General features: G+C 43.4%; 1 protein-coding gene across 7 annotated transcripts in view; it reads left to right on the top strand.

Moving 5' to 3' along the window:
- The window catches only part of dapk1 (death-associated protein kinase 1), a 252251-nt gene that overhangs the window by 209812 nt on the left and 21535 nt on the right, over positions 1–20904 (top strand). For 6 of the 7 annotated variants that reach the window (XM_085985055.1, XM_085985078.1, XM_085985052.1 and 3 more), the window contains exons 20-23: positions 1208–1430; positions 11471–11659; positions 12693–12890; positions 20602–20740. In XM_085985055.1, coding sequence (XP_085841181.1) covers positions 1208–1430; positions 11471–11659; positions 12693–12890; positions 20602–20740 — 749 coding nt within the window. The remainder of the gene's footprint in view (positions 1–1207; positions 1431–11470; positions 11660–12692; positions 12891–20601; positions 20741–20904) is intronic. The other variant, XM_085985086.1, reaches the window with a different exon arrangement.

Genomic DNA, 20904 nt, shown 5'->3' with positions numbered 1-20904 from the left:
CACAGCTGGTAAAATGCTTTTGAAGTATAGTCACCGTGGTTTTGTGCTGTAGGCAAACATGGCAGCTAATTTCAGCGCAGTAATTCCCACAAATAGCAATGAGCTAAAATGGCCAGTTAATTTGTTTTTAGGCATGTTGGTTGAGACATAAATGTTGGCCAGGACACTGGGTGAGCTTCCCTGCTGTTTTTCAACAAGTGCAGTGGGATATTTTACTTCCACCTGCACAGAGACATTACATTGTTGTTAACATTACATGTAATGTTTCCCTGACTGACCTGTTTGGACACCATTCACACCTTTGACTGCTGTGATTATCTCTCTGCCGAGGTGTGATAAATGGCAGTTGGAAAGGTTACCTGTAAACATCTGACATGATTCTCTGACTATGTAAGCTGTGTCTTTATGCATTTCTCCACTTCACCTGAAGAAGGAGCAGCGCTCCGAAAGCTTGTGATTTCAAATAAAGCTGTTGGACTATAACCTGGTGTTGTGTGACTTCTTACATTTGTCCACCCCAGTCCAACTCCGGCATCTCCACACCAGAAAAGAGGACACACTCCCTCTAGTGGTAGTGTTTATATTGGCCCCGGGATATTATTTCAGCCAGAGGGAGCAGCACTGCTTCACCAACTTTACATTCTAGCAAGTGGGCTATGTCAATTTTTGTGTGTTTTTCCAAATCAGGTAGTTTTTATGCATCATGCCAACTGGCAGTTGTTGTGCACAAAGCAATTATAACTTTTATGCATTGTCTGTGTCCCTCCTGAGTTCAGACACATTTCCATTCTTCTCTGCTGACACCTGCTGAAAGAAAACTGAACTACTTTTAAATATTTATCCATTTCAGATTTACGCAATTTTTTTTGTCCGCTACTGCATTATAAGCAGATAAAATGCACATGGATGCATGCTCCTTACAGTATAAACTACAGGGTTTCAGATAATGTTTAATTTATTGTGGTTTACATTTATATATTGAAATCACTGCATGTACTATAGTTGACGTTTGTGCCAAATTCATCTTTGCTATTTCAACAAAGTTGTTGACTTTGTTTAAATAATGCACACGGGAATTTAAAATGAACACATTAACCAGATGCTAAAAATAGCCCCTTTCAGCGCCTTAGAGTCATTGATGACTCACCTGTGGAGACGATGTCAAGCAGTGAGCCTCTATTAATTTTGTTGCTTTGCTTTGCTTTAGGATACACATAGAGGAATCTTCATTCAACAGCTTAGACTTTCTCAGAATTCTCAAGTCCGAATAAAACTCAAGCTGTTCGGACATTCAGGTTCAGGAAAAACAGCACTTCTGGAATCTCTCAAATGTGGGCTTCTGCGAAGTTTTTTCAGGAGACGCAGACCAAGGCTGTCATCTACCAACTCAACTCGTTATCCACCTTCCCCATTATCATCAAAACCAACAGGTATCCTTAACATTTCTAAACAGCAAGCTGAAGGTTATTTATATTGTAGGTGTTATAATTGTGCTGTATCTTAGAGGTACAGGCACAATCTGTCATATTTTAGAATTCTCACTTTGGGACGGTCACCTATCAAAACAGCTGCTTCCCAGATCATTATGTAACTGGTTGAAAGTGAATATTGTCTATTTCACTTGGCAAAATAACACACAGTCCAGGCAAGACTGTACTATTTTCTGAGTATAGGCTGATCAGGTTGAAGACTTGGTCAAGATCAGATAAACTACCTTCCCCTGCTTCCATTTGGGAATAGTTTGTGTGAATATTGCCAAAACTGGGATTCGAACCTGGCTCTCCATATATATTACTTGTTTACAATTGTGCACAATGCTTCTTCAGTTCTCAGTTTGATACGGTGGGAAATTTGTGACTTTCTGCAATACTTGAGACCAACATCATCTGAGATGGCTGCGTTGTAACCGTGGCTGGGTATCTATCACTCTTTATACAGTAGGCATGAAGACATAATTAACGCAAATTGAATTCAATCGTTCTTCGGCTGAGAGATTGATTTGGCCTTGGAGCTGGGCTTTGAGCATTCAGTTTCTCTCTACAGCTGGTGACCTTACCCTGTTAAACTGTGGTGCAGTTTCACAAAAACAGGTGGAAGAAACTTATAAAAGGATCAAAAAAAACTAGATATGTGACTGCCTTGCACCCACTAGCTCCTTTTGAAGTGGTTCTTACAGGATCTGCCTGTGGCTTAGTTACTCCTGGCATAAGAATGTCACACTACTGTTATTAAACTACCACTCTGCAAGCCTGCATATGCACATTTTTGTACAGTTCTATATAAACCCATGCTAACAGGAGCCAAACCATGGAGGTGACTGGGAATGGCAGGCAAAGTCAGTTTCGGATTACACACTCTGACACTGGAACAGGTTTTTTCATCTGTCAATTTTCTTGGCTCCCTTCCTTTATCTGAAGATGTTTACCCTTTGCTGGGGTATGATTCCATGGGTACCTCACTCAAGTGGCCACGTTTCACATGTAAGCCTTGTTGGTTAGTGTTGATAACTGATTCAATAATTGCAGCAGACTTCGCAACCAAGTCCAACCCTGTCCCCATGCAACCTCCATGCATGTGCACTTTTAGTAGGAGTCGTTGGAAAGGAAGGACTGATTTTTACCCTCTGAGACACTGAAGCCAGTTGTAACACCCTAACACCATCCCGGCTGAGGTTGACTAACTCAGCACAGACTGAGCATTGAAATTAGAATCTTCCTGTTTTGTATGGTTCATGTGCTCACTGAGCCATCAGGAAGGGGGAGAGTTTTACAAGTGATCAGACAGGGTATTTCACCGATTGTCTTTAGCTAATACAATGTGCCATCTCGGAAGTGAAGGGGGGAGGAGTGGGGGAGAGGAGAGAACTAATTAATGCAAAGGATCCCTTGTTGTGATGAGTCAGGAGATGCTTCTCTAATTAATGTCATTTAATTTGGATTGAGAGACACTGGCATCTATTAGTCAGCTCCCACTGTTTACGCGGTGAAATCTGACTCCCTTATCCCAGCAGCAGACTTGTAAATCTGCTAAAGGAGGTGGATTTAGCAGCATAACCACCAGGATCCAGTTCACAGTCACCAGTCTGTCTGAATCCAAACTAAATGTCACCAATAAAAAGACAGCTTATGATGTCAGTTCTGTGGTAAATATTTGTGTTGCAGTCTGCTGTAGCAGGAAGAGATTCTAATGATTGTTCACACTGATAGCTTAACTTTATGTCTATAAAATGTGCAATCTAGACTGCATGAGGGTGTCATTCTAGAGATACTTTTTTATTGATGCCATTTTAAAATTCAGATTCTGTGAGCCAGTTCCCAGTGTTCTTGCTGCTAAATCAGTCTCCTTCATCCTGGCGCCAGATTCGCAGAAGCAGTTTTACATGGGCCTGCAAGTCTGCTACTGGAGTTAGGGAGTTAACTTTATTAGTGAAAATGCCAGGAGTCATCTCGGGCATTGGTCTTCTGGAATCCAAATTAAACCGTGCCAATATAAAAGCAGTTAAGACCACTGTTCACAGCATGAACTACAGGATTGTCTCAAACGACAAGAGCACTATCTGAAATAGTGGCATAAATAACCATTTTTTCCCCCCTGTCTTGGGCACCAGAACCCACCTGGGATAGGCATTTTACTCATCACTTTGGGGTCTGGCCATGAGCAGAATCGCAAAGTTGCAAATGCAATTTTGGAGCAATAAGATTTGCCACCGCCACTGTAGGTAAGTCAGCCCGATCCTATTTGGAGGTGACTTGGCATTGGTGCGAACTGGTACAGTTATTACTGTTTCCAATGAAAGTGGCTCAGTAATATAAAATGGTATAAAATATTTATCCAAGGGCTTGACGACAGCTCACATCATACAACAGGTGTCCTGTCCTGCACTAATCCTTGTTATCACCTTGTCATTGTCATAACGGCACAGAAGGAGGCCATTCGGCCCATCGAACCCATGCCGGCTCTCTCTAGAGCAATCCAATCAGTCCCATTCCCACGCTCTATCCCCGTAGCCCTGCAAGTTTATTTCCCTCAAGTGCCTATCCAGTCTCCCCTTGAAAACATTGAGTGTCTCCGCTTCCACCACTTCCGTCGGCAGCGAGTTCCAGTTCCTCGCCACTCGCTGTATAAAAAAGATTTTCCTCACATCCCCCCTGTATCTCTTGCCCAAAACCTTAAATCTGTGTCCCCTAGTCCTTGTACCATCAACTAGTGGGCAAGTAGTCCTTGCTGGCCTTCATTGGCTCCCTGTCCCTTGACATGTATAAATTTAAAATCCTTATCCTTGTTCATAAATCTCTCCATTGCTTTGCCCTACACTGCCTCTGTAAGCTCCTCCTCCTCCCTAAAACCCCTCCTGAACACGCCACTCTTCTGATTGTGGCCTTCTACTCATCCCTCCCTTCCATCATCCCAAGGCAATTACAAAGGTATGAAGACAGAGTTGGCTAAAGTAGGCTTGGAAAATAGATTAAAAGGTAAGATGGTAGATAAGCAGTGGCAGACGTTTAAGGAGATATTTCATAACTCTCAACATGGATATATTCCAGTGAGAGAAAAAGACTCTACAAGAAGGATGAACCATCCATGACTAACTAAGGAAGTTAAGGATGGTATCAAATTGAAAGAAAAAGGCATACAATGTTTCAAAGATTAGTGGTAGGCCAGAAGATTGGGAAATGTTTAGAAACCAGCAAAGGATGACTAAAAAAAAAAAGAGGGAAAAAATAGATTGCGAGTAAACTAGCAAGAAATATAAAAACAGACAGTAAGAGCTTCTACAAGTATTTTTTTTTAAATTCATTGATGGGATGTGGGCGTCGCTGGCTGGCTAGACCTGCATTTAGTGCCCATCCCTAATTGCCCTTGAGAAGATGGTGGTGAGCCGCCGCCTTGAACCGCTGCAGTCCATATGGTGTAGGTACACCCACAATGCTGTTAGGAAGGGAGTTCCAGGATTTTGGCCCAACGACAGTGAAGGAACGGCGATACAGGTCCAAGTCAGGATGGTGTGTGGCTTGGAGGGGAACTTGTAGGTGGTGATGTTCCCATGCGTCTGCTGCCCTTGTCCTTCTAAGTGGTAGAGGTCACGGGTTTGGAAGGTGCTGTTGAAGGAGCTTTGGCGAGTTGCTGCAGTGCATCTTGTAGATGGTGCACACTGCAGCCACAGTGCGCCGGTGGTGGAGGGAGTGCCAATCAAGCGGGCTGCTTTATCCTGAATGGTGTCGAGCTTCTTGAGTTGTTGGAGCTGCACTCACCCAGGCAAGTGGAGAGTATTCCATCACACTCCTGACTTGTGCCTTGTAGATGGTGGAAAGGCTTTGGGGAGTCAGGAGGTAAGACACTCGCCGCAAAATTCCCAGCCTCTGGCCTGCTCTTGTAGCCACAGTATTTACATGGCTGGTCCAGTTCAGTTTCTGATCAATGGTAACCCCCAGGATGTTGATAGTGGGGGATTCAGCGATGGTAATGCCATTGAATGTCAAGGGGAGATGGTTAGAGTCTCGCTTGTTGGAGATGGTCATTGCCTGGCACTTGTGTAGTGCAAATGTTACTTGCCACTTGTCAGCCCAAGTCTGAATGTTGTCCAGGTCTTGCTGCATATGGACACGGACTGCGTCAATATCTGACGAGTCTCGAATGCTGCTGAACAGTGTGCAATCATCAGCGAACATCCCCACTTCTGACCTTATGATGGAGGGAAGGTCATTGATGAAACAGCTGAAGATGGTTGGGCCTAGGACACTGCCCTGAGGAACTCCTGCAGTGATGTCATGTGATTGAGATGAATGACCTCCAACAACCACAGCCAACTTCCTTTGTGCTAGGTATGATTCCAACCAATGGAGAGTTTTCCCCTTGATTCCCATTGACTTCAGTTTTGCTAGGGCTCCTTGATGCCACACTCGATCAAATGCTGCCTTGGTGTCAAGGGCAGTCACTCTCACCTCACCTCTTGAGTTCAGCTCTTTTGTCCATGTTTGGACCAAGGCTGTAATGAGGTCAGGAGCTGAGTGGCCCTGGTGGAACCCAAACTGGGCGTCAGTTAGCAGGTTATTGCTGAGTAAGTGCTGCTTGATGGCACTGCCGACGACACCTTCCATCACTTGCTGATGATTGAGAGTAGACTGATGGGACGGTAATTGGCCGGGTCGGATTTGTCCTGCTTTTTGTAGACAGGACATACTTGGGCAATTTTCCACATTGCCGGGTAGATGCCAGTGTTGTAGCTGTACTGGAACAGCTTGGCTAGGGGCGCAGCTAGTTCTGGAGCACAAGTCTTCAGTACTATTGCTGGAATGTTGTCAGGGCCCATAGCCTTTGCAGTATCCAGTGTCTTCAGCCATTTCTTGACATCACGTGGAGTGAATTGAATGGGCTGAAGACTGGCATCTGTGATGCTGGGGACCTCGAGGAGGCCGAGATGGATCATCCACTCAGCACTTCTGGCTGAAGATAGTTGCAAATACTTCAGCCTTGTCTTTTGCACTCACCTGCTGGGCTCCACCATCATTGAGGATGGGGATATTTTTGGAGCCTCCTCCTCCTGTTAACTGTTTAATTGTCCACCACCACTCACGACTGGATGTGGCAGGACTGCAGAGCTTTGATTTGATCCAATGGTTGTGAGATCGCTTAGCTCTGTCTATCGCATGTTGCTTCCGTTGTTTGGCATGCAAGTAGTCCTGTGTTGTAGCCTCACCAGGTTGACACCTCATTTTTCGGTATGCCTGGTGCTGTTCCCGGCATGCTCTCCTGCACTCTTCGTTAAACCAGGGTTGCTCTCCCGGCTTGATGGTAATGGTAGAGTGAGGGATATGCCGGGCCATGAGGTTACAAATTGTGGTTGAATACAATTCTGCTGCTGCTGATGACCCACAGCGCCTCATGGATGCCCAGTTTTGAGTTGCCAGATCTGTTCGAAATCTGTCCCATTTAGCACGGTGGTAGTGCCACACAACACGGTGTAGGGTATCCTCAACATGAAGACGGGACTTCGTCTCCACAAGGACTGTGCGGTGGTCACTTCCACCAATGCTGTCATGGACAGATGCATCTGCAACAGGTAGATTGGTGAGGACGAGATCAAGTAGGTTTTTCCCTCTTGTTGGTTCCCTCACCACCTGTCGCAGACCCAGTCTGGCAGCTATGTCCTTTAGGACTCGGCCAGCTCGGTCAGTTGTGGTGCTACCGAGCCACTCTTGGTGATGGACGTTGAAGTCCCCCACCCAGAGGACATTTTGTGCCCTTGCTACTCTGTGCTTCTTCCAATTGGTGTTCAAGATGAAGGAGTACTGATTCATCAGCTGAGGGAGGGCGGTAGGTGGTAATCAGCAGGAGGTTTCCTTGCCCATGTTTGAGTTGATGCCATGAGACCTCATGGGGTCCTGAGTATATAAAAAGGAAGAGAGTAGATAAAGTAAACGTTGGTCCCTTAGAGGATGAAACTGGGGAATTAATAATGGGGGAACAAGGAAATGGCAGAGACTTTGAACAAATATTTTGTATCTGTCTTCACAGTAGAAGACACTAAGGGGGAAAAATTGAGTCACTCCCCCTTTGGGGTGCTAACTTCGTAGCGCCCCCGCGGCCGAAATTCATCGGTAGCGCCCCAAGAGGGAAGCGGGGCGCTACTGGAAGCGTCCTTCCTCCCTCTTGGGGCACTGCGAGGGAATATCGCGGTGCTACGTGCCGCAGTACTGCAGGCCTTCCTCACCTTCGTAAAGGGGAGGGGCCTTGGGCAGCGCGACCCAGGGCCCAGCTGGGCCACCAGGGATCAGAGTGCCGGCAAAAGAGCCCAGCACTCGAAGTGCCGGGCTCACGGATGCGTGGCTGGCACTCCGCGGGGGGGCTGCTCAGGAGGCCGGGGATGGCAGAGGGGGCAGGTGCTGGCAGGCGGCCAGCAACAAAAATGGCCGCCTGGCACCTCCTTTAATTAGCGCTGCCCTGGCCGCAGGTAGGCCCCCCTGACCCCGTCAGACATAGTGTCCGGCGGTAAGTCAGGAGGTGCTACCGAAGATCGCAAACGGGGCGCTGCGCACGGCGATGACGTCATCGCCCGCAGCGCCGTGGGGCGCTAACCATTACCACCGCCACTAATCTCCCGCTGAATTTCGTAAGAGGGCGCTAACTGGAGGCGCAAAGCAACCGAATTTTTCCCCCTAAAAGCATCCCAATAATAGTGGAAAATCAAGGGGCCAAAGGGAGGGAGGAACTTAAAACAATCACTGTCACTAGAGAAAAAGTACTAGGCAAACAGGGATCAGTGCTGGGGCCTGGACTATTTACAATCTATATTAATGATGTGGATGAAGGGACCGAGTGTACCGTAGCAAAATTTGCTGACGATGCAAAGATAGGTGGGAAAGCAAGTTGTGAGGAGGATACAAAGAGTCTGCAAAGGGATATAGATAGGTTAAGTGAGTGGGTAAAAATTTGGCAGATGGAGTATAATGTGGGAAAATGTGAGGTTATCAACTTTGGTAGGAAGAATAGAAAAGCAAAATATTATTTACAGTAAATGGAGAGAGACTACAGAATGCTGCGGTACAGCAGGATCTGGGTGTCCTCGTACATGAAACGCACAAAGTTAGTATGCAGGTACATCAAGTAATTAGGAAGGCAAATAAAATGTTGGCCTTTATTGCAAGGGGGATGGAGCATAAAAGTAGACAAGTCTTGCTACAACGGTACAGGGCGCTGGTGAGACCACACCTGGAGTACTGTGTGCAGTTTTGGTCTCCTTATTTAAGGAGGGATATACTTGCATTGGAGGCAGTTCAGAGAAGGTTCGCTAGGTTAATTCCTGAGATGAATGGGTTGTCTTATGAAGAAAGGTTGAGCAGGTTGGACCTATACTCATTGGAGTTTAGAAGAATGAAAGGAGACCTTATTGAAACATATAATTCTGAGGGGGCTTGACCAGGTAGATTCTGAGAGAATGTTTCCCCTCGTGGGGGAATCTAGAACTAGGGGGCATAATTTCAGGATAAGAGGTCGCTCATTTAAGATGGAGATGAGAAGGAATTTCTTCTCTGAGGATCGTGAATCTTTGGAATTCTCTACCCCAGAGAGCTGTGGAGGCGGAGTCAGTGAATATATTCAAGGCGGAGATGGACAGATATTTGAGCTACAGGGGAGTCGAGGGTTATGGGGAATCGGCAGGAAAGGAGTCGAGGCCAAAATCAGATCAGCCATGATCTTATTGAATGGCAGAGCAGGCTCGAGGGGCCAAATTGCCTACACCTGCTCCTATTTCTTATGTTCTTATGACTGATGTCGGTTGTATTGGTCCTGCTCTATGAAACGCTCTTTCTGTAGAACTCTTTACCTCTCCATCTCTCTCTTCGCCTTTAAAATCTTCTCAAAACACGTCTCTTCAGCCCAGTATTCCACCACTTCTAATTACTCTGTTCCTTGCTCAACGTTCATTCCCAATGTCCAGCAACTTTGGACGTTTTCTAAGTTAGGCAAGAAACAAGTTGAAGTTGAAGTTTTTGCCTTTAACCAGATAAAGCACCAGTACTATGCTCACTTGTGTAGTGTAAACTTACCGAGTGCTACAACTGCATTTTATTATATAAATTTTCATTCAGAAAAACAACAATTCTCTTGTCAAGTTAATGTGCGGTTTTGTTGCACAGTACTTGGGTTATTCAAATAGGCAAGCTCATGTAGAGAGCCATAAACTTAACACTGATCAAAGCAACAAGGAGTCACTTGATTTGGCTAAATCAGTGAAGTAATGAAGATCTTGGCCCGTATTTTCCAATCAGAGGCTTCCTGTGTGCGGAGGCCTCCGATCTGGAAAAAACCTACACCCTTACCCGAGGGCTCCCGAGGTCTGGACTCTTCCGATCCTGGGCCTCCCCTGGTGTGTGCGTACGCGCAGAGGCTCAGGTATCCCAGGGGCACAGGCGGTTCGCAAGCGTCCCTGGGATCACGTGGGCCAGGCGAGCCATTGGGAGAAGGGAATCCCCAGGTCAAAAGTATGAATGGGGATCACTGAAAAAAGACACTACAACATTAAATTTAAAAAAAAATTTAAACCACATTTTTAAAATGAGTTAAAATTACATTAAATTAAATATTTTAAACATTTAAGTTTTTGAAAAAAATAATTAAAGTTTTTTACAGGGCTAAAAATAAAATTATCTTTTTTAAAAGTATTTTTACATTATAAACTCTTATGCCTGCTTTTACCAGGTGTAAGATTTTTTAAGGGATTTCAGCAGGCGGAGGTTCTGCAGGAAGTGGAACATTCCACCCGCAGTGGCCCTTCTCCAGGGCAGGCATCCGATCTGTCAAGAACATTCTTGACAAATCGGAAGTGCCGGTTTTCAGCGCATGCGCTTCGCATGCCTGAAACCGGCACTTGCGAGGTCCCTACGGGTGTGTACACAGCTCGTACCCACCCGTAGGGATCGGAAATTACAGGTCCTTGTCTGCATAGAGAAGGGTCTCTCAGAGTTGGGTTGTTGCCCTATGGGATTTTAAGGGCCCAGTCCAAGAGGAAAAAGTCCTTTATAAAAGGCAATATACAGTACTGATACTGATGATGGAAACATAGAACATAGAAAAATAGGAGCAGGAGTAGGCCATTCAGCCCTTTTTGAGCTTGCTCCGCCATTCAATATGATCATGGCTGATCCTCTATCTCAATACCATATTCCCGCTCTCTCCCCATACCCCTTGATGCCTTTTGCATTTGGAAATCTATCTATCTCCTTCTTAAATATATTCAGTGACTTGGCCTCCACAGCCTTCTGTGGTAGAGAATCCCATAGGTTCACCACCCTCTGAGTGAAGAAATTTCTCCTCATCTCAGGCCTAAATGTCCTACCCCGTATCCTGAGACTGTGACCCCTTGTTCTAGACCCCCCCCAGCCAGGGGAAACATCCTCCCTGCATCCAGTCTGTCTAGCCCTGTCAGAATTTTATACATTTCAATGAGATCCTCTCGGAAACAAAATCAGAAAACACTGGAAACTCACTGCAGGTCAGTTAGCATCTGTGGAAAGTGCAGATAAGGTAACATTTCAAGCAAATTACCCTTCATCAGAACTGAAAAAGATGAAACGTGAACAAGCATGGAACATTGCTGTGTTAAAATTGGCTGCTGTGTTTGCCTACAAAACAACAGTGAATACACTTCAAAAGTAATTCAGGATAGCGATTGGGAACAAGAGCTCTGACTTGTTTTCCTCCACCTTCTCTAATAAAAAGGCGATGTGCCCAATTGTGTAGCCCCCAAACTGCTGCTCCAACTGAGATCAGTATAGTTCAGTACCATTTACACATTGGGCCACCAGAGTTATTGTTTTACAAAAAATTGTTTAAATTAAACTTGAATAATTTATATTTAACAAGCTTTACATCTTTTGTTAGATGGTGACTTTGTAAAGATGCACTAGCTGCTTGGTCCAAGAACTGTTAATTTTATGAACATCATAATTGATTAACCTCGCATTTTAAGTTTCAGTGAGCATTTCAAATCTGTACCCTGGCTGTGAAAATGTCAGTGTAAGGAGCCGGAGCATGATGTTTGAACCAAGCCTAACCAAAGGCGTGCTGCAAGCTTTTGTTTCGCCTACGCACAATCTACACTATGCAATTGATGACCAGTCCACTAAAGCTATTGACATACAACATGCTAATGTTAATGGTAAGAAATGTCTGCTTTACTACAGAACTGAAAACTTGGAACTCATGACCTTTTTACTGGCTGCTTGCTTACTAGGTTTAAATACAATGCTGCTATGAATTCTAAAGCAATTTTTATATAGAAGATATTTAATTGCTTTTACTATTGTAAATCTCAATAGGCTTATTAACATAACTCGAGCTTTTTAGCTTTTGTACTGCATTGTGGCGTATAACATTGAATAGGTGAAGCAGCATTTTAAAAGCATTAATTGCATTTGCAGTACATCATTAATTTAAGGTTAATTGAACACTTTTTTACCTCAAGACCTCAGCAGATCAATTTGTGACGTGTGAGCAGCAATTACTTCTGGCAGTTTGTTTAAAAATATTGTAGCATTTATCAAGCAAGTGATTGCCTGATGGTGGTGAGTAGCTGAGCCATTTAATAGGGAAGGAACCAGATTGAATTCCCACTCCAAACTTGAGTTAGCTGACCTTAGCCAGCATAGCTGCAGGGATCTTGCAGTGGTCCTCGGTACAGATGGTTTAGGGAGAGGGAAATCGGCTGGAGGTCCTGCTTCGGATGGCTATACAAGGATCCCTGCTGGAAGCAGGCATGTGTGAGAATCTGGTGAAGGCATGTCGTGGCTTGGATGTGATGCTGCCTACAGTCAAATAACCTGCAAGCAATCATCCTCAAAACTCAAATGAAAATGTTTGCTTGGATGTGATGTTAGAGGGCTGGGGAACTGTCCCAGCAAAAGTCAGAACCTTCAAAAGGGTGAGAAAATAGATCTGATCAACTTAGAAATAGTATGCCAACTAATTTTCATGTTTCAGTCCATGTAGCTGCCTTCTGGGCTTTCACTGACAGTTTCTCAGCGCTGCTTTTCTGAATGAGTTCTTGGATTATTGTTTAAATTGTTGCCACTGTCTTGATTGCTCAGCAATTTTAAATAGTAAAATTAATGGCACTGTTAACCCATATATCTTTTTTAAACTGTTATTGATCACCTCAGGATAATTGAAGCATTTCAACCACTATTTTTTAGGTGTTGGTGATTTTAATGTCTGGGAGTTCTCTGGCAATCCTGCCTACTACTGCTGTTATGATTATTTTGCTACAAATGACTCCACTGCTATCCACATGGTGCTTTTCAGTCTAGAGGAGCCGTATGAAATGCAACTGAATCAAGTGACCTTTTGGCTCAATTTCCTCAAATCTGTAATCCCAGCAGAAGAGCCTATAGGTAAGGTTCAAGCCATGCACTACTTACAGAACACGTTCATATGCAATCATGGTTGTAGAGAAAGGAAGCATTAAAGACATTCAAAATAAGATTGCATAAGATGGGAATTGAGTTTACTATAAGTATGAGAATCAATGGGTCAAATGGCCTTTTCTCATCTTTGACGTTTCTTTATATTCTTTAAAAATCACACTTGTTGAGTATAGTAAATACAGGAAACTTCACGATATCCGGCACCGACGGGACCGAGCTGCTGCCGATCTATCAAAACTTCCGGATAGACCAGCGCTAATGTTGAAGGATACGGAGGTTTTCATCTCCGTATCTGACAACAAACACTGTTGCTTAGCAACAGCTTGTAAACACTCGGCCCGTACCTTGGAAGCGTCTCTGAAGTTGTTGCTAAGCTACAGAGACGCTTTCCAGAGCCTGACTGTTTTTAAAAAAAAAAAAAAAAAAAAAATGCTGGAAGAAAAAAATGCTAGGAGAAGAAAAAAAACCTAACCAAAACGGCTGCTGATTTCTGCCGTTAGATCGAGGTTTCCAGACATACAACCTTCGGATAAACCAAAGTTTCCTGTACTGATTAACTTAGTATTTCCTCTTGTAAAGTCTCCAATAAAAGTTGTGTAGCTTTCTTTTTCTCTTTTCCCTATGTACTACAGTAATAGTACACCTAATATACTGAAGGATTTTTTAATCTAGAGATTTAAATTTTTTTTAAAGGACTGAAGACTAACAGAACCCCTGGGGTAGATAGCATATATCCTCAGGTGCTAAAGAAGATTAGGGAGGAAATCTGTGGCTCAAAGGCTACAATCATGAAGGAACCCTTGGATAGTAGTGAAGTTCCATGGGCATGGAAGCAAGCAATTGTACCTATATAGATTTAAAGTGTGGTGAACCTGATGCATACAGCTATAGTTCCAATAATCTGACAGTACAATAATGGAAACTATCTAAAGAGTAAGCTGGAGAAGTATATGGTCTTTCAGAAAGTTTTTGACAAAGTTCCATATGAAAACTTCTAATCAAACTAAGAGCTATGGGAATCCAAGGTAGAACATATGGGGCTGATAAGAAGTTAAAAGAAAGAGTAGTGTGTTGTGGAGTTCTGCAGGGATCAGTGCTTAAATCCCTGTCGTTTCTAACTTACATTAATGACCTGGTGAAACAATTTTAACCTTGTTAAATTTGAGACAACACTGGCAATGTGTAGAAACAGGTGCATTTAACAAATTGCAAGGTAATTGGATCAGTTTGCAAATGAAGACACACATGGCAAATTAAATTTAAAGTTGCCAGTTGTAAAAGTACTGTGCAAATATGTGGACCATAAATATACAATAATTCGAATGGCATTACTGCAGAGAGACTTTAAAGAGAACTGAAAATAACTTTTCTCATCATTTCCATGTCTGAACAATGTGTAGGGATTATTAAAGTTTTTAACCGATTTCCTCCATAAATTCCTGTATTTTTTGGGTTGTTGATCAGTTTTTTTTAATTGCCTCCCTGTAAAGACCTTCTGTTCTTGCCCACAGTAGTGCCTACCTTAAAGGTTTATAAACATTATGGCACTGAAATTGCGGTCTCCCTGACGGCGTACTCAGAGTATGCCGTCGTAATCCATTTCAATGATCCCGAAATCCAGAACTTGCGATCTGTCAAGGTACACCTTGACAGATCATCCGAACCGACTGTAAAATCAGTATCGCTGGCGCAGAGTTGGGCTATTTGCCCAATAACTGCCCTGCAATTGCCCACAAAAATCCTACGGCTGATGAAAGCAGGAGTGAGGCCTGCTTTCATCAGCGTAAGGGTGTATATATAAGCCTTAAATTAAACATTTAAAAATCAAAAATGATGCACATACACTTTAAATTAGTTTATGCAAATAAGATGTTTAAAATTATCAAAAAATTTAATTTTTATTGAGCTTGGTGCAATTAAGGGACTTATGAATAAAATTGAAATTCTGTACATTTATATTTTAGTATTGTAAATTGTATAATTATTTGGGGATTCCATTGCATATCATTAGGGGATTCCCTTTATAAATGATTGCAATGGAATCCTCCTTTGTCATTGGAGGACTGGGCCCTTGCTCTTGTCCAACAGGTTCGAGGCTCTTACTCCCTGTGAGGACGGGAATGGGGACTGCAGGGAGGATGAGCAACCTGGCCACAGCACCGTGGAACGAGGGGCCATTCAAGTGGGGGGAGTAAAAAGAAATGTTGTAGTGGTAGGGGATAGTATCATTAGGGGGATAGATAGGGTTCTTTGCAGCTGAGAGCGAGAGTCCCGAAGGTTGTGTTGCCTGCCCGGTGCCAGGGTTAAGGACATCTCTGGGCTGGAGAGAAACTTGGAGTGGGAGGGGGAGGATCCAGTTGTCGTGGTCCATGTTGGTACCAACGACATAGATAGGACAAGGAAAGAGGTTCTGCTGAGGGCGTATGAGCAGCTAGGGGCCAAATTAAAAAGCAGAACCACAACGGTAATAATCTCTGGATTACTACCTGAGCCACGAGCAAATTTGGCTAGGGTAAATAAAATCAGAGAGTTAAATGCGTGGCTCAAAGACTGGTGTGGGAGAAATGAGTTTTGCTTCTTGGGACACTGGCACCAGTACTGGGACAGGAGAGAGCTGTTCCGTTGGGACGGACTTCACTTGGCCAGTGCTGGGACTAGAATCCTGGCGAATCGAATAACTAGGGCTGTAGAGAGGGCTTTAAACTAATTAGTGGGGGGGAGGTTTCAAGAGAGCGAAAAATAAAAATGTCAACGGAGAAGGCAATAGAGCAAGGAAGCAGTGGGGGAATTAAAAACCAGAGCGTGTCAGGAAGGGACAGAATATATAAAGGTAAAGTAGTAAAGGGGGTAAAAGCAGGAATAAATTGTCACAAAACATATTTAAAAGTTCTTTATCTGAATGCACGCAGCATTCATAACAAAATAGACAAGTTGACGGTACAAATAACTACACATGGGTATGATCTGGTGGCCATCACGGAGACATGGCTGCAGGGTGACCACGACTGGGAACTAAACATCCAGGGGTATTTGACTATTAGGACGGACAGACAGGAAGGAAAGGGAGGTGGGGTGGCTGTGTTAATAAAGGATGGAATCACTGCAATAGTGAGAAATTATATTGGGTCAAAGGATCAGGATAGTGAAACGGTTTGGGTGGAGATAAGGAATAATAAGGGGAAAAAGTCACTAGTGGGCGTAGTCTATAGGCCTCCTAACAGTTGCAACTCTATTGGTCAAAGTATAAATCAGGAAATAGTTGGGGCTTGTAATAAGGGAACAGCTATAATCATGGGAGATTTTAACTTTCATATTGACTAGACAAATCAAATTGGGCAGGGCAGCCTTGAGGAAGAGTTATTAGAGTGCATTAGGGACGGGTTCCTTGAGCAGTATGTTACTGAACCAACCAGGGGGCAGGCAATCTTACATCTGGTCCTGTGTAATGAGACAGGATTAATAAAAAATGTCCTAGTAAAGGATCCCCTTGGAATGAGTGATCATAACATGGTTGAATTCCAAATTCAGTTGGAGGGTGAGAGTTGGATCTCAAACCAGCGTACTAAGCTTAAATAAAGGAGACTATGAAGGTATGAGAGCAGAGTTGACTAAAGTGGACTGGGAAAATAGATTAAGGTGTAAGACGGTACATAAGCAGTGGTGTACATTCAAGGAAATATTTCACAACTTTCAAGAAAAATATATTCCACTGAGGAAAAAGGGGTGTAAAAGAAAAGACAGCCATCCGTGGCTAAGTAAAGTAATAAAGGATAGTATCCGACTGAAAACAAGGGCATATAAAGTAGCCAAATCTAGTGGGAGGATAGAAGATTGGGAAGCATTTAAAAGCCAGCAAAGAATAACTAAAAGATTAGTTAAGAAAGGGAAGCTAGATTATGAAAGTAAACTAGCAAAAAATATAAAAACAGATAGCAAGAGTTTCTACAGTTATATAAAAAGAAAAAGGGTGGCTAAAGTGAATGTTGGTCCCTTAGAGGACGAGACCGGGAAATTAGTGGTGGGGAACATGGAAATGGCAGAAACGCTGAACAAATATTTTGTATCAGTCTTTACAGTAGAGGACACTAAAAATAGCCCAACACTGGACAAACAGGGGGCTATAGTGGGGGAGGAGCTAAACACGATTAAAATCACTAAGGAGATGGTACTTGGTAAGATAATGGGACTTAAGGCGGATAAATCCCCTGGACCTGATGGCTTACATCCTAGGGTCTTGAGAGAAGTAGTGGTAGGGATTGTGGATGCATTAGTGGTAATTTTCCAAAACTCCCTGGATTCAGGAAAGGTCCCAACAGATTGGAAAACTGCTAATGTAACGCCCTTATTTAAAAAGAGAGGTAGACAAAAGGCTGGAAACTATAGACCAGCTAGCCTAACATCTGTGGTTGGTAAAATGTTGGAGTCCATTATTAAAGAAGCAGTAACAGGACATTTGGATAAGCATAATTTAATCGGACAGGGTCAGCATGGTTTTATGAAGGGGAAGTCATGTTTGACAAATTTGCTCGAATTCTTTGAGGATGTAACAAACAGGGTGGATAAAGGGGAACCAGTGGATGTGGTGTATTTGGACTTTCAAAAGGCATTTGACAAGGTGCCACACAAAAGATTACTGCACAAGATAAAAAATCACGGGATTGGGGGTAATATACTGGCATGGGTGGAAGATTGGCTATCTAACAGAAAACAGAAAGTTGGGATAAATGGTTCATTCTCGGGTTGGCAATCAGTAACTAGTGGTGTTCCGCAGGGGTCAGTGCTGGGACCCCAACTCTTTACAATCTATATTAACGATTTGGAGGAGGGGACCAAGTGCAACATATCCAGGTTTGCCGACGATACAAAGATGGGAGGGAAAGCAGTGAGTGAGGAGGACATAAAAAACCTGCAAAAGGACATAGACAGGCTAAGTGAGTGGGCAGAAATTTGGCAGATGGAATATAATGTTGAAAAGTGTGAGGTTATGCACTTTGGCAGAAAAAATCAAAGAGCAAGTTATTATCTAAATGGAGAGAAAGTGCTACAGTACAAAGGGATCTGGGGGTCCTGGTACATGAAACACAGAAGGTTGGTATGCAGGTGATCAGGAAGGCCAATGGAATCTTGGCTTTTATTGCAAGGGGGATGGAGTATAAAAGCAGGGAAGTCTTGCTTCAGTTATACAGGGTACTGGTGAGGCCACACCTGGAATATTGCGTACAGTTTTGGTTTCCATATTTAAGAAAAGATATACTTGCTCTCGAGGCAGTTCAGAGAAGGTTCACTCGGTTGATTCTGGAGATGAGGGGGTTGACGTATGAAGAAAGGTTGAGTAGGTTGGGACTCTACTCACTGGAATTCAGAAGAATGAGAGGCGATCTTATCGAAACATATAAGATTGTGAGGGGGTTTGATCGGGTGGATGTGGGGAGGATGTTTCCACTGATGGATGAGACTAGAACTAGGGGGCATAATCTCAGAATAAGGGGCTGCCGTTTCAAAACTGAGATGAAGAGAAACTTCTTCACTCAGAGGGTAGTAAATCTATGGAATTTGCTACCTCAGAGAGCTGTGGAAGCTGCGACATTAAATAAATTTAAAATGGAGATAGACAGCTTCCTAGCTGATAAGGGAATTAGGGGTTACGGGGAGAGGGCAGGGAAGTGGACGTGAGTCTAGGTTCGGATCAGCCATGATCCTATTAAATGGCGGAGCAGGCCCGAGGGGCCGTATGGCCTACTCCTGCTCCTACTTCTTATGTATCCCAGGGCGCCAAACAAAATTGACCCTAACACTCCCATTATAGCATCCAGCTGCATTGTGAACATTTCCCTCCCTTATATCCTCCACTACCTTGAACTTTTTCGATAAATTAAGCTGAAGCATTGATATGGGTGCTACAGATGGCCTTGGCATTCTGTTACAAGAAGGAAAACCAGCCAGGGTTCATAGTCCTAATCACCATCCAGTGAGCTCTGTTGGCAGTGCACATATTGGGTGAAGAAGGGCTTGGGCTTGGCTGCAATACCTCCCTTCCCTGGTGTGGTCAAAGAGTCTGTTGAGCCTCACATGTGAATAATAACCACTTGGACAAATTACTGGAGGGCAACTGTTACAAGGAGTGTAGTGCAACAACTTGCATTTATATAACGCCTTTTAATGTTGTGAACGTTTCAAGCCACTTCACAGGGAAGGTGCAAGCACCAAGCAGGAGATGCTGAGTTTGGGAAGGCAGCTGGGAGCATGGTTGAAATGATCGGTTTTGAGGAGACTGTTGAAGGTGGATAGCGAGGTAGCAAAGTGTGAAACGGGGTTTAGGGAGAGAATTGGAGAGAGTCGGACTACGGTGGCCGAAAGCTCTGACACTAATGGCAGGAGGAAGAGATGCACAGGAGCCCTGCATCGGAAGGTCAAACGATGTGGGTTCAAGGAGGTTGCAAAGAATGGACAGGTCACATCCATGAGGGATTTGTAAATGAGAAGAATGCTGAATTCAATGCATTTGAGGATCGGAAGCAGTGGAGGTCGGTTGGAAAGGCCATGTAGAGAGTGCAGTGTTTGATAAGATGGATTAGGTCTTGCCAATATGAATTGCAGAAAGTTCTGGCTTGTGCAGGACAAGCAATCTGACAAAGGGGTAGACACTTTTAAAAGGAAAAATTGGTGCAAGGGAAAAAAACTTCTAGTTACCTAAAATGTATGCAGCCAAGCTGAAAACTACATTTAGATAGTTTATCTGTGTTGCAACATAGAAATTTCACATCATGCCACGTTCCCCAGCAGGTGGCACTAAAGAGCCATCAAAAAAAGCTATACAGTACATCAGTGTCGCAGCTTTTTGCCTTTATGGGGCATATACATAAATTGTTACTGTTATCTTACATATATCTCTGGATGCGAACAGAGAGTTCTATTTTGGGATTTATCCAGCAATGAGGCAAAAGCACGGAGAACTGCCCTTTCCACATTTGCATGAACCCATAAAATTCAAATAGAATAAGCTAGTGAGTAGAACTGGTTGCTGGAACTTTGTGGGATAGACTGCCAGGGCAGTTTGGATACTTCTGCTATACTACAACCATTAGTTTGGTAATCAGTTATAAATACCTAGTTTGTTCTTCAGATTAACATTTTTTCAGTTAACAAAACTGTTAAATGCAACCATGTGTATTTAACCATGACTTCTACAAACTCATTCTTTTGTTTTTGTAAAAGATGTATATGCAGTGGTGACTGTAAGCAAGTCCAGACATTTAATATTTAATAAAATGATACACTTCTCCTTTAAACATCACTGATTTTAAGTGTTTGGGCATCCTTCAAATGTCAAAAGCATCCGAGCTGAGAAAAGAGTAAAGGCTAAAGATAGTTGAGTGCTGGCCCCTGTTTACTCTCTGCTGAGCCACTTCTGAAGGTCACAATGTTTCCTTACGGTAAAATCCAATCACCTATAGTTTTTACTTTTTATGTGTTGATTGTAAAATTTATCAAACCATGAACTTGTCACTTGTTTCCTTGTTGAGAGTCCTACACTGTAGCTAAAGTGGATAGTTCATCTGTGTGGAAGTAACTGTATACCTGACACTCAAATGACAAATGGGTTGGAGTCACAATGAATATAAAAGTAATGATCAGTCTGCTTTGTGTTTATACTGAAAGTGAGTTATTTTCTTGACAGCTTTTGGTGGGAAGTTGAAAAGTCCTTTGCAGGTTGTTCTTGTCGCCACACATGCAGATATTGTAAACTGTCCCCGTTCATTTGGAGGGGAATTTGGTTATGACAAAGATCTGTCACTTCTAAAAGAAATAAAAAGCAGGTAAGTAGTCAGAGTCTTCTTAAACTGCCTTTTAAAGATTCCACTTTTTTCAATTGCTGGGTAAGGACCCCATCAATTCCTAGCTTGGTTCAGTTGGTAGCACTTTACCTGCCAACTTGTGGGTTTGAGCACAAAATCCAGGCTATCGCCATTACCAGAGGTGG

Source organism: Somniosus microcephalus, chromosome 1 (genome assembly GCF_052327205.1).
Source record: "Somniosus microcephalus isolate GS21.2 chromosome 1, FLI_Smic_1.0, whole genome shotgun sequence".
NCBI classification, from domain to species: domain Eukaryota; kingdom Metazoa; phylum Chordata; class Chondrichthyes; order Squaliformes; family Somniosidae; genus Somniosus; species Somniosus microcephalus.
Note: the sequence above shows the minus strand (reverse complement) of the source record. Positions and strands in the feature narration are given on the sequence as shown.